This window comes from Theobroma umbraticum, unplaced genomic scaffold, assembly GCF_002168275.2.
Source record: "Theobroma umbraticum cultivar Fairchild unplaced genomic scaffold, ASM216827v3 scaffold_67.0, whole genome shotgun sequence".
NCBI lineage: Eukaryota > Viridiplantae > Streptophyta > Magnoliopsida > Malvales > Malvaceae > Theobroma > Theobroma umbraticum.
The window spans coordinates 756,951-772,084 of NW_018397262.1; the positions used below are offsets into that span (position 1 = coordinate 756,951).

Consider the following 15,134-nt stretch of genomic DNA (forward strand, 5'->3'; position numbering starts at 1 on the left):
TGGGGTCATTATGCGGAAGTTCTTTTCTTTTGCCTTCATTCACGGTCTGCCGCCTGTAATTTGTGATATTTTCTTCCTAATCTCAACAAGCATCCTATATCGTGCACCTCTTGATTTTATCTCATTATAAGTCTATTTCTGGTGTTTGGTATCATATATCTTGTTTTGCTGGGCCCTCAAACTTTTTTGAAATCATTAGAAAAGTAGGAAAGAAAATACTACATTTTTGTTGTCATATGTTCTAATCATCGTTTCTTCTTATTCTCTTGGATTTGCCTAATTATTCACTCAACATCTTGTGGTTCTGTAGTACCTCTTCATTAACAGAGCTTGAGAAAATTGAGGTCAACTAAAATTTGTTGGTCTAAGGTTGGGTTGTAGTTGAAGGTCTCCTAAGACCCCTAGGTATATATATTCGGTAGTCTATGAACTTGTCTGATAACCAATTTTTTGGCATGATGCATTACAATTGTATGTATAAACAATTACTTGTGTATGATTACTTAATAGCTCTTCAATTTTTTTCCTGAGCAGGTCACTAGAATTATGGGAGTTGAGGCTGATAGTCCATATGATGTTATAGGAGCAAACCGAAATATGTCTGCTGATAATATAAAGAAAAAGTAAGGCTTTTTCTTTATGAGTTAATTTTTTCCTATATTTTTATTGAGCATGATATACATTTCTTGTTTATTTATATGAGCTGTAGAATTTAATATTAGTTCCAGAATTTTTTCATTGGCTTCCATTGTTTAGCACTTTTCCTAAATAATAGATGTCCAATTTTGTACCCTAGTCTAAATAATCTAAGCTGTGGATTAGCTAAATGAGTGTGCCCATGATAGTTCGTTATAATGCATAAAAGGTTTATGTATGAACTGAATGCTTGTCAATTAACATGGATTTATTTTTCATGTGGTTAGCCCAACAGCTTCATTTTAAATAATTTAACATGAATTATTCAGTTTCATATGGGAGGGTGGAACCCATGCAGTGATACAAAGGAAGCAAGGGATTTCTATACCAGGATGGAACCTCGACTTTCCTTGAATAAATTGAATATGCTAAAAGTAAATGAGGAACCAAACCAAAAAGAGACTTATTAGCATATTGTTTGCCAAGAGACTTATTAGCATACTGTTTGAGATGCCTGGGTGCAATGAGCTGGTCTTACTTTTAGAGAAAGTATTCAAGGATCACAGCTAGCAATTTGTTGCAACTAGGTGAAATAGTTAACCAGTCTCTATGTCAAAATTTAAAATGCATTATTTAACTATAATCAGGGATTTTCCCACCTTAGATCAATTCACCGATTGTAATGTTCCATGGACTCAAGATTCAATGTCGAGCTGAGTATGTTTTCTGATGTAGGTAAGTCATTTTTCTGACAAGTTCTTCCATTAGTTTTGAGAAACTCAGTGTTATACCCATAAAATTCTAGGTGTCCAACATAGGAGATTAGGATAAAGTGAATAATCTTTCTAACATAGCTTTGTTCTTTTGCCTTGCAATTTGTACTCAGTTCATAAACAAGATCAACTTCTCCAATGAAGTCCAAGGAGGAGATACCAGTTAGAGAGAGACCAAAAACTTTAAAAGCTGAACCTGTGATGAAACTGTCATGAGTATAATATCCTTGGGAGCTTTTAGAAGGCTATGGGTTATCTTTTAACATAGCGTACTTGTTTTTATGGAAAAGTATTTTAGTTTGGATCACTTATACAAATTACTTCAAACTTGGAAAGTTGGTGGTAATGGAGGAAATTTCCTTTGAGGGTGCTGATAGGTGCTGGGCCAAAATGTATGTCCTAGATTATCTTTAATGAAGAAGCTAGAAATTATTTACCTTTCATGTTCTGTACTCATTTTTGAGGTGGTTTACCTTATTTTGTCTCCTGAGCCATTGTCTTCTTACTCGAAAATGAAGTTAACTGAAGAGCATGTAGTGTTACTTATATATGTTGACGAATTAAAATGTTACTACCTGCATTCTGCTATTTGTCTTGATATGGTTGTGAACTTGTGTTGATCTGTGATGCTCATAAGCTGTTTTATGGTCTTTAGGTACTGGAAACTGTCTCTTTTGGTGCATCCAGACAAATGTACTCATCCACAGGCACACCAAGCATTTATTATACTCAATAAAGCTTTCAAGGAGTTACAAGATCCAGATAAGGTGGGGGTTTGATTTATCTATCTTAAATACAGCCATCTTGATATCTAAATTTAAAGATGCCTTATTAGTTTTGGGTCTTAATGGTTCTTCATTGCCTGTGTGATATCATTATGTGAACCAATGCTCTATATAAGCACATGCTAGCCCATCTTGTGGTAATAGTCAGTACAATTAAACTTTTCTTTAGTCTTAGTAGGGCGATATTCGCAGGAGATATGACCTCAGATGGTGCAGATGACTTTCTTATCTAACTTTAAATGGCTGGATGGGATTTTCTTGAGGCATTTTGGTTTCTGTGGCTCCCTGGAACTTTTAGAAGGTTTTGGTGTGAACCATTACCTCTATTTTGTCAGAGGACTCTAGTCAACTACAGTTTGCAAACATGAGTGGATGAAGAAAATAGAGTACTTATTTTTCTTTCAGATTGAAATAAATAATCTAATTTTGTCTAGTAGCACAACCGTAGATTTAGGAAGCATTACCCTAATTATTCAAATTAATATTAGAATGAGTTTCATTATTAACTTGTTGACTATTGGCATCTCTGTTATATTTTGTACAATAATATGGGTTTTATTTATTATTTTTAACAATGTCTTTTTCTGTTCTTTGCACACCTTGTCCTTTAATGGTTTCATGTCATTGTTCTCTTGGATACTCCTGCTTATTTTACCTTTTTAATTTTGGTAATGCTCTTATAGACCTTATTTAGCTTAATGAGACAGTGTCATCAAAAAGTTGCATGAGCAGAAAAGCCTATTAGCTGGAATTATGTTCCTAAATTTGCACCACACAATACAAAAGAGCTGGGGTGAGAGGGGAGGGAGGGGGGGGGGGGGATGACAAATGGATAAGAAAAGAAAATGTTTGAGAAATTTAGTAGAAGGGTAAGTAAAGAGAGAATATAGTATGAAGTAGGAGTTTTAAGAACAGGAGAACTTGGGGAGACAGAAGAGTGAGAACCTGCGAATAGATGACAAAGCTGCAGGGACAGTGAGAATTGCTCCTCGATCATCTTGATGAGTAACTACGCTTTTCTTAAAAATTTTTTCTTTTGGTTTTTGTTAGGTTGTGTTTCAAATTATATAGCTTCTTGGAATCTCAGCCCAGTTCTGGTCGGCTTTTTTGTACTTGTTTCTTGTAGGATAAATATACTGTATCAAGCAAATGGTAATAGATAGCTTGGTGGCATATTCAGAACCCATTCTTTCTATACATTTATAAGTTCAGTTTCTTTTTCTAGATGTGGATCTTATCCCTCTCTTGAATGAGTTTAATGATGAGGTCCTTAGATGCATGTGTTAACCTGACTTTTTGCATCTGAATCCAAGGAACACATTGTTATAAGTCAGATTTTAGGATGAAAATGGGGAAGGGAAGGGAAGATGGAAGAGTGGCATATTTGGTCAAATTTACCATCAGAATAGGTTGCACAGAGTGGTTGTAGAGATGCAGTGGATATCTTCTCTTCCTCACCATATACATGATATTGTTTTGAAGCTCCTGAGGTGGTCTTCAAAGAAGAAGTATTATTAATTTTGTTGCAAAATATTAGTAGTCCTGTTTTTTAATTAGGTAATCATGCATCTTAAAAAGTTTTTTTTTCATCTGTGAGTTCATGTGCACTCATCAATAGGTAATTTTTGCTGCATTTTGAATCTATGGTGATTGTACATTGTCCTCTATTTTGTTATTCCTGTCTTACAACATCAAACCTCTCCACTTGTTTTGTAGCGAAAAGCTATGGATGAAAAAATTAAACTGAAGGAGGAGCAGGAGGAGTTTAAGGTATTTACTATTTACCAACTTCTTAGTACATGCATAGTTTAATAGACTTAATTAGTAGCCAACTTGTTACATAAACCCCTTTTCTCCTACAGGCTGAGTTGCGAGCAATGCGTGAAGCTGCACAATGGAGAAGATTGCAAGGTTAGATGTTGTTTGTAATTATAGACATGCAACGACTCTCCTCTTTCTCTCTCTCTCCCTATGTCCTATATTATGTTGTCTCAAAAAAATTCAAATTATTCAATTATTTATCAATTTGCTCAGGGGTGTCTAAGACCTTTTAGTTGAATGAGTCACCTCATGGAAACTAGACAAGTAGATTAAATATCTTTGGATCTTGATGCTTCCCATGCTTGATTTTGATGGTCCTTTGACTTGTCAATTGTTATTTGGTGACTTGTCTTGTTTGAGCAGCCAACAAGCTCGGTTACTTATCTTTGTGAGGCGCATGGCCTTTATCTATCTCACTTGTGTATATACATGCATATATTTGCACCAACAGTCTTATGACTCATCTTATGGTGCTTAGTGATTTACATGATCCGTATATACGTACACACATAATTAGAACACCCATTCGCACCATTCGCGCTCTACAGGAAATTGCAGCTCCAGTGTTTGTTTCAGGTCCTTGTGCAAGAGAATCTCTGTCTATATATTCTCCAATTGTTTATTGTTCTTTTTCATCTTTACTTGTGTCAACAGTTCTTGACATGCTAAAACATGTGTTTGATCACTTTTCAAAAAACAAAAAAATGTGTTTGATCTAGAACCAAGAAAGTTGTTATCTTGGCAGGTATATCAATGGAGGGTGATGATGAGCTCCTGGCAGAAGTGGAGGTTAAAGTGCCACCGAAAAGGGATGAATGGATGACAACACTACCTCCTGAAAGGAAAGTAAGACATTTTAATCTGCAGTTCTTTACTTGATGCCTTGTAGTTAGTGGCACAAACATCCTACTCAGTTTCCATCGTCATTCAGGAATGACAATCCTACAATCATTCCTATCCCATGTTGTATCGGAACTCCAAAAATGTTGATTTTGTAATTGTGTATCCCTGATTATGTTTAGAAAAATCTTGCATCACCTCCAAATTATATTTGGATTTAAATAGGAACTCATAAAGTTTCATGAATAGCTAGCTAGCCCTTTGTCTCAGAAGGATATCCTCCTTTTAAAAGCTCAAAGATTAAGTGCATTAAACATATATGGGAATCATATTTGCATTTAAACTGAAATTACCCTAGTTGTATTACCTTTTATTCCTGTCAGCCTGGTGTGACTATGCAATCAACGAGATTTAGCAAGAGTTCTAAAGAAGGACGTGGTGATACGAGTGTTTGGACTGATACTCCTACGGAGAGAGCCCAAAAAGCAAAGATGCAGTGAGAATCTCTTTTTCAATGTTCTTGAATGCTTTAGATGCTGAGTATTGTATGTTAATGTTCATGTGTTTATTTATGATTCTAAATGCTAAATTGCAGTTATTTGGAAGCCTACAATGAGGCTGCTGCACTTGCTTCTAATGAAGATGATAAGAAGAGAACCAATTCAGACGCAGATTTGGTGGATATATACAATAAAGAAAAGCGATCGAAATCATTGGTACAAAAGCATCAAGAAGAGACAGCAAAGCGTCCAAAGAAGAAATCCAAGCTACAGGCAGAGAAAGTGGAGTGGGAGGGTAAACATCCATGGAAGCCTTGGGATCGAGAGAATGACCTTGTTGCGGGAAGGCAGAATGTGAAGCTTGATACTGATAACATGGCCAAGGGTCTGACTTCCAGATTTTCATCCGGAACCTTTCAGAGGAACTTCCTCTAGGCCATGGATGTAATAGTCATAGCTAAAGCATCATCCCACATTTTACCTATGTGGCTGTCATGTTTGCTGAACATAATTTAGTGATGTCTCAATATTTTTTCCTTTTTAAGACATCATAGATGAAACGAAGCCTAAAAGATAAAATGGGTGAAAGAAGGCAGGAGGCAGGAGTCTTGTAACAGTATAATTTTTTAACTCCTACAGTTAGATGTGCTGTGAAATGATACCAGCTCCTACATAAGCACAATTGATTATGGGGGTGCATGTAGGGTTGGTAATCCATATTAGCCTGTCGTTATTATGTTGTGTAAAGATAAGGATATAACATATGAATTGATTGATATGAACACGACACAAATAAATAATCGAGTTCTTGATTTGAATACGACATATTTATTATAAGAATTATACCATATGACATGATTAACACTTTTAAATATGATTAAATTGTTTAGACATGACATGACTTTAGCCTATTTAAACACAATAGTAAATTATTTATATAGTTTAAATGTTAATAATTACAATAAACAAATTTAAATTGGTTAGATATTTTGAGTAATGTGGATTAATATATTAATATGATTAGTTAAATGTGTATAAATGTGTCATATGGGTTAGCGTAATAACTTGGGTAAAGAATGAATATTTTGTCTCATAAATAAGTTGAGATAACCTTGAACACATACATAATTATACAAAACTCAAACCCACTTATTGTGTATCGTGTTAATGAATTTGTCTAAAATTGTTAGATTTAAATCTGTAGTTGACATTGTGAATGTGATGGAAATTATGATAAAAATTTACAAATTCATTGTAGGCAAAAAACAGTTACCAAATGCATGCTTTTGTGATTGAGAACAAATATTTTATCATAATCAAAATTTTTACCAATCATGCATTGTTTTGCCAATCACGAAAACTTAGAGGAGTGAGTTTGGAAGGTTAAATATGTTGAGAATTTGAATTTAAGTATGATCTATCAATAGATGTTTATAGTTTATTGATAGATTAAAAGTAGAAGCAAAGAAATGCAAGAGCCAAAGAACATCTATTGATAGATTCCCGATAACTATTGATGGATAGTCGTTTGGGATTGATGATGAAAAGAAAAGGGCACAATTTATTGATAGAAACTTGAAAACCATAGATAGATTGCACTACTTGAATGAAATAAAAGTGCATGAATACCATTTATCGATAGACTCGAAATATGTATTGATAGATGAGAGGCAAAAATGTTAAGATCTGAGAAGGATCTATCGATAAATGCATGCCATCTATCAATAGATGCATGTAAACTTGCAAAAATAAAAAGGCTTTGGGCAATCTGCCCATTTAGAAAATAAAAGGAGCAAAGAGAGCTCTACTACTGCATTGAACCCATGCCCTGCAAGTGGAAATTTGAAGTTTAGAGAAGGCATTTTGAACATAGAAAATCAATCCTTAGGTAAATTTAAAAATTTTTTACCGATTAATTTTCAAATTGAACCGTTTGTTCATGACAAAGTTTATGTTCCAACTTTGATAGTTGAAGGCACTTGAATGTGGCTGGAGATTCGAGGTTAGAGCAAGCCAAGATGATATCTAAGGTAAGAGTCTAGCTCATTGATGAAGAATTTATAGAAATTAAGTTTCAATGATAATTAGCTATAGAGATTGAGCTAATTCTGAAAAGTTGGAAATGGGTTGAAAGCTAAAAACTTAGTTATGAAATAGAGAAGTAATGTACGACTGTTGATGAATTTACATTGCAAATGTTAGATGATTATGGAAGTAAGAATGTTGCTCAAATGCTAAATTATATGGATCGAAGCTAAGGCATTGGTGAGCTGAATTGTGCAAGTGCTAATAGAAGAGCAATTGAAGTGTTAAGGTGAGTGGAGGTTTTTATGATCAAAAGCATAATGATTAAGGTGCAAGTGCGCTTTTAGAATAAAAATGCATGATATGTATTATGTGTATACCATATGTATGCCTAGAGGTGGTGTTCCTAGACTAGTAATGTTATGAATGACATGAATTGCCTAGAAGGATTATGCCTAGGCTAAGAATAGCAATGTGTGAATGAAATGATGTAAGATGCCTAGAGGAACAAAATCTAGGCCAGATGATGTCAATGTGAATAAGAGCCCATGTTATGAGGAAATGATGCTACGTTTGATATGCACGTGATGTATGCATCTAGAAACGATATGTCTAGACTAGTGAAATGCCTAGAAGGATTATACCTAGCCTAAGCATAGAAATGCAAATTATGAACTTTGCATTATGATAAGGATGATATGCTATCATGATATGATGCAATGTGTGATCAGTTCGAGGATGATATTCCAGATGATGACATGATTATATATGAATAGTTATGATTATGAATGACGAGTATGTTATGTTCGTAGATGATTTCGGATGATATATAATATGAGATTGAGTGTGTCCATATCCCAGTGACTATGTATGTTGTTAACAGGGATGGTGGTTTGTCCTGCTTGTGATTCTCACTTGTTATGTATGATGTTATGTTGTCTACAAGGATGGTGGTTTGTCCTGATTGTGATTCTTGCCTGCAATATTATGATGCCATCTTTTGAGACTAGTTCGAATGATGACTATGTACTCCATTGTTTGCTTTGATAATGGGGCGTGATACAATGATGTATGTTATCTGTCGGTTGGCCACTGCACATGACTATGTTATGTTCAAGAAGGACTACTCTACAATATGATGATGTTATGACTAATATTATGTTATGAAATATGGTAAATGCAAGGGCTTGAGGTAAGAGTCATATTTGTATGACAATGTAAGATGATGCAATGCGAGCTTATGTAGTCAAAGGACTTATGCTTGATGTGAATGCTTATAAGTTATGTATGTTAATCACGTATGTGGATGACCATATGGTGGGCCAGTTCATATGATAAATGAAGCCTTTAGATGGCAATGATGATAATGAGTTTGGTAGGCACGATTGAGATTGTTTACCCTATAGTATATGCTAAATGAATATGCATATAAGCAGTGTAGTATGATTGCCATGATGATAATAGAGTATGTATAACAAGTGACATCCGACTTGTATTGCCATGTACATGTTTAGCTTATTGTATGCTAGTATGTTTAAAGGATGTGTATAGCAACTATCTTTGCGCATTTACAATTGTCATATGCTCTTGTTCACTAAATATTAGTATGACTCACACTCTTCAATTGTATGTGTAGATAAATAGACATTGAGGATTGGGTGGCTTAACGTTGTCACTGTCAGAAGTGCAATTTTGGCAATTGGTAGGTTATCATGTGGATGAGTCACTTTGTTGGGTCATAGTCAAGTTTTACGCTTCCATAATATGTAAAAGTTATGTCTAAACAAATTATGTGGGCATTGCGTTGCCCTATGTTTACGTAATGAATAGTTTAGATGTTTTAAGAAACTAGCCAATGTATGGCTATAATATCAACTGATGTTAATGTTTATGAGAAAATGAGCCAAGATGGTTAATGTTGACTATGAATGCCGAGTTGATTTTATGATATAATGATAGTTATGAGGCCTTGATGTGAATGAAATGTGTTAATCAGATTTATGTATGAAAGCTTCCTCGAGTCTCGTAAGCTTACTTGCCGAACTTGTGCGTGCTGGTCACGGCTCCCCAGTTTGGGTCATGACACTTATTTATTTTATTCAAGCTAATACAAAACCTAAAAAGCAACAACCAAAAGTTTTTTTAATGAAGAATGAACTCTCGATCCCAAAGCATGCTGAATGTAACCAAGTAATGGATGAAAATAATTCAAACAGAGATGATTCTGTTATTACTAAAAGAATGTGATTATTGAAATTTTTTCCTATTTTTTGTTTTTTTTATAATTGTATAATTCCTAAATTGCTTTCAATCAGAGTTTCGTAATAAAAAAAAACAAAAATATATAATCCTTTTATATTATTTTTTTAAAAATTTGAAACCAATTTTAGTGTGTTAGTAGTTTGGCATGCCCATGCAACTGACTACCGATCCCTGCTATATTTGTCGTTACTGCATATGTTGTCGTCGTTGTAGCAAAAAGGAACGAAGGCACGAGAAGGGCAACAAGAGTAATTAGATATTGAAAGTCTAGACCAGCCTTGAGGATTGGCACATAACTTGACTCGCACATAACTTGTTGTTGATCAATATGTCGATAACAATACTTGTATTTTCATTTTGTTTCATATAACGACCTATTTGGTATGAGCTATAAAATACGATTTAATTATCTTTCATCAAACAAACTCCGGACGACATTCCCAAAACTCAAACATGAGACTCAAATTCTAACCGTTGGGTTGTTTGAATGATTTTATGAGATGAATATTGATAATTGAAAAATTGCTTCAATTATAAATATATGATAGTGAACTAAGTAAACAAAAGAGGAAAAGAAAGGCAACAAGAGATGCCTTAATTTAATCAATGCCCATCTATACCATATCTATTCATTTGTTTATTTAAAAATTGTAATTAAATTGATCAACTCCTTGGGTATGGGTATAACTATTTATAACAACTGGGATATTCTAGAAAGAGGAAAAGAAAAATATCTACTATCACACTAGAAGCATTTATATGTTACTAGTTTGAACTTTGAGGTATGGGTATAACCATATATCAAAGTAGTCTTTAGATATAGGTATAATTATATATAACAAATGGGATATTCTAGAAAGAGTAAAAACAAAATATCTATTGTCACACTAAAAGCATTTATGTGTTGTCAATTTGAATTGTGAGCTTTGGGTATAATCACATATAAATGTATTCTTTGTGGTATGTTTGCACTTGGACGTTCAACTAAATAACAAATGTCATTCAATTTGAGCTTCTCAAGCTTTTTCTTTACTGTGGGAGTGAAAATGATGTAGTTTTGGTTCTCGTTGCAAGATTTTTTTCTTTGTATTAGGATTTTGACTCTTATTTTTTTTAATTGGGAGAAAGGAAATATGAACCTTGTTCTTTAGACAACGAATCATACATCAATTAATAAGTCAAATATTCAAGTGCAAAGTTTTGACCCTTATTTAACTATGATCACTTTTGTTTTTTTAGAAAAATAATAGCATAAAGAAAACCAAAAAACTTTAAACAAAAATTCATTAAAAAAAAACTAGGCATAATACTTAAATAAGTCCTTGGATTATATCGAAAAAGTCAATTAAACACTTATACTTTTATTACGTTCAATTAAATCCATAAACTTTTATTTTGAATTAAATAAGTTACTCTCACTAATTGTTGACTGATTGTTGTTAGTCAAAAGTACATCTATTAGTTTAATACCACATCATTTGCCATGTAATGGATTATATGACACTATGAGCTAACTAGGAATTGACTTTTACCTTTTTGTTCAACCACATGTCTAAAAATCATTGGGTTAGAAATTTGAAAAAAATAAAAGCTAAATAAACTATTGGATCCTAATCTACATAACTTAATTGTAATTTTCTCTAATTGGATCCTAAATAACATTGAAGGTTTATAACTATTAGATTTCTTAAACCCAATGAGAAGACTGAATTGCAATTGAAGCCATTAATAACAATTTTTTGATAAGTCAATTAGAAATTGCAATTGGCCTTTGGTGTCATATTACACCCTAAGCTATGGTTTCATTGATTTACTCAGTTTATTTTGTTCTAGTGTCTGGATTTTTCTATTTGGATATATGGGTAAAAATTTAAATTATTGTGAATCATTATTTTAATTTTTGTTTGTCCTACAAATTTGAAGGATTCAAAAATTAGTAGTTAATCAAAAGGACATGTTTTAAAACATCATAAATGTCGTAGAACTATTATTTTGGATGAAGCATTGGGTACAGAGCTTTTCTTTATTGATCGAGTACTTCATCATTAATGAAGGTTAAATTAGTTTCGTTGGCATCAAGCCTTTTTCCACCTCATTGTCCCAAAGTCCCTTTTCAATCTAATTTTGTTTTGTTAATTTCTTTTCTTGTTACTGTGGCTCTTAATAGAGGAATAAGTTGATAATTAGTTCAATTTCTCTTTAGGATTCATTCTTAAGTATTTTGTAGTGTCAATGGCCAATTACATTTTCTAATCAATTCATCAAAAATTTGTTATTAACAATTTCAATTACAATTTTGTCTTCTCATTGGGTTTAGGAAATTTGATTGTCGTAAACCCTAAATATTGTTTAGGAATTGATTAAATAAAATTGCAATTAGGTTAAGTAGATTAAGAACTGAATAGTTTGTTTAGGTGAATTTATTGTCTTTTCAAATCCTTAACTCAATGATTTTTAGACATGTGGCTGACTAAAAAAGAGATTCCTAGTTAACATTTAATGCTCTGTCATCTATCATGATAAGTTAATATGCCACATCAAGTCAACATATCACGTAGCAGATTACATGACATTAAACTCATGAGTTGTGAAAAATGTTTATTTGGCTTAAAATGAAAGTTCAAAGGCTTAGTTGAATACTCATAAGTGATAAGAAATGTTTATTTGACTAAAAATAAAAGTTCAGAAACTTAATTGCATGCAATAAAAGTATAAAAGCTTAAACGAATATAACAATAGGCGTGTATAGAAGAAGGAAGTGGCACTGTTGCTAATGAAAGGATTGAAGTAGTCACTGCTCATTGAAGTTGATTGGTGGTATGAATCTGAGTCTGAGTTGACTTTTGGGCTAGAAGTAAGCCAAATTGATAAAAGGATAAAGTTTTTTTGTCTTTTAATTTTTTTATGTTTAATTTTATTATAATGTTAATTTGACTTTTCTTGTTAATTTTTGTGTTTAATTTTTTGTATCTTCATTTAATAAAACAAAATTAACATCAAACATGAAGAATTCACATTTTCCTTGTCTTATATTTTAATATTTGTCTCCCTTCTTCAAATGATAAAGTCATTTTATTGTCTTCAAATACTCATCCTACCCACTTGATTCAAGTTAACATAGAACCTAAAGAGTAACAACCAAAAATTCATTTCAAGGATGATGAACTCTCGATCCCAAAGCATGTAAAATGTAGCTAAATAAAGGATGAAAATAATTCAAACAAAAATCATTTTATTATTACTAAAAGAATGTGATTATTGAAACTTTTTTTCATTTTCTTTATAATGCTATAATTTCTAAATTGCTCTTCATGATAGATTTATAAAAAAAATCAAAATATATAATCTTTTTATATTATTTTTTTTAAAATTTGAAGTTAATTTTGGTTTGTTAGCGAGTCCAATGCACTTTTGCTACTGCACTCCCTATGAAATCCACTATTGTCGTTGCACAAAGATGTACTAAACTTACTATAGTCGTTGCATTCCCCGTCATTGCACCAAAAAGTACTCCACCCAATATTGTTTCTATAGAAAAGAGTAACCAAAGGCACAAAAAAGGCAACAAGAGAAATTAGATATTGAAAATCTAGACCAACTTTGAGGATTAGTGCATAACTTGACTATACATTACTCGTCGTAAATCAATCTATAAATAACAACTTTTGTATTTTCATTTTGTTACATATGGTGACCTATTTGGTTTGAGACTTAAAATATGAGTTATCCATCTTTCATCCAACAAACTCTATACTACATTTCCAAAACTCAAACATGAGACCTAAGTTCTAATTATTCGGATGTAGCCATCTTTTATCCAACAAACTCTATCCTACATTCCCAAAACCCAAACATAAGACTCAAGATCTAATTGTTGGGATGTTTTAGAGATTTAATGAGATGAGTATAGTTAATAGAAAATTTGCCTTAATTGTATATATGTGATAGTGGACCAACTACAAAGAAATTCAATAGGCAACAAAAATTGCATTGATTTGATCAATGCTCTTATGTATTGCATACCTACTTTTTGTCTATTTCAAAATTGTAATTAAATAGATCAACTCCTTAGGTATGGGTATAACTATATATAGTAATTGGGATATTCTAGAAAGAGGGAAGAGAAAAATATCTAGCAATTGATGTGTCACACTAGAGAAAAATATCTAGAGATAATGTGTCACACTAGAAGCATTTATGTATTGCCATCTTGAGGTTGTAGTTTAAACTTTAAGGTATAGGTATAACTATAATTTTATTTTATATGGTTACACTTGGATATCCAATTGAATAACAAATATCATTTAAGTAGAGCCTCTCAAGTTTTTTTTTCTTTACTGTGGGAGCCAACACGATGTAGTTTTGACTATTGTTGTAGGAATTTTTTTTTTGTTTTAGGGGCTAAAGAGATTATCACTTTTGGTTTTTTAGAGAAATACCAACATAAAGAAAACCAAATATTTATAAACAAAAATTCATGAAAGAAATCAAAATAAAAAATCTAGACATAATGTCCAAACAAGTACTTGAATTATACCTGAAAAATTAATTAAACTCTTATACTTTTATTTGGTTCGTTTAAGCCCCTTAACTTTTACTTTGAGTCAAATAAGCATTTTTCATTAATTGTTGACTAATTGTTAATTAAAATTTCACTACGTAAGTATATGTATCGAATAGACAGTATATTAGTAAGCAGAGCATCGATCTCACAAGGAATTGATCTAAAAGTTTTCTAAATACTAAAATTATAACAAATTAATCTTATCCAAAAAAGCAATATCCAATAACCAAATTAATTAACTAAAAATACTTAATCAAAATAAAACTAAAAAAAATCAAAATAATAAATACTCAAATAAATATCAAATCAAATAAGCCAAGGATTGCAATATCATTCACACTTCATCTAAATCTTACCTCTATTCCTTAATGGGTTGAATTGCTAACTTAGAGTCTTAATTTATTTATAAGGGTCTCCTGACTCATCTTATAAAAAATCTATTTTAACCAAAACACTATATCCCTATGTGAATTGAAATTAAAATAAACTCATTAAGTTCAAGCTCTAATCTCACTACCCATGGCCTATAGGTTTATCCCTATCCTATATGCAAATAAATTAATATGATCATATACTATCCCAATTTTAGTCTACATTAAACTCCCTTTCCCAAGTTTGTTTAGGTTTCTAAATCAATTTAATTGATGGCCAAGCAATTAAAAGCATTAAGAACAAATTGGAATAAACAATTCAAATCCCATTAAAAAAAATGAGAGAAAGATGAAAAATTTAAATTACATGTGAGTTCAATTGCAATCATAGAAAAAGAAAATTAGCCACTCATGATTGCAAAAACAAATAACATTATAATAAATTCAACCATTGAGAGTAATAAGGAAAATAAAAGCCAGGGAAGAAAACAAAACAATATTTGTTGGCTTGATCTTCAAGTTTTAGTCTCAACTTCTAACTTCTTGAATCTCCCCAA

General features: G+C 32.2%; 1 protein-coding gene across 2 annotated transcripts in view; it reads left to right on the forward strand.

Moving 5' to 3' along the window:
* Positions 1-6,175, forward strand: part of LOC110419880 (DNAJ heat shock N-terminal domain-containing protein) — a 10,488-nt gene extending 4,313 nt beyond the window's left edge. For both annotated transcript variants that reach the window (XM_021433010.1, XM_021433009.1), the window contains 7 exons: positions 535-623; positions 2,065-2,176; positions 3,911-3,964; positions 4,057-4,105; positions 4,761-4,861; positions 5,239-5,351; positions 5,451-6,175. In XM_021433010.1, coding sequence (XP_021288685.1) covers positions 535-623; positions 2,065-2,176; positions 3,911-3,964; positions 4,057-4,105; positions 4,761-4,861; positions 5,239-5,351; positions 5,451-5,790 — 858 coding nt within the window. In that variant the 3' untranslated portion in view covers positions 5,791-6,175. The remainder of the gene's footprint in view (positions 1-534; positions 624-2,064; positions 2,177-3,910; positions 3,965-4,056; positions 4,106-4,760; positions 4,862-5,238; positions 5,352-5,450) is intronic.
* Positions 6,176-15,134: the final 8,959 nt, after the last annotated feature.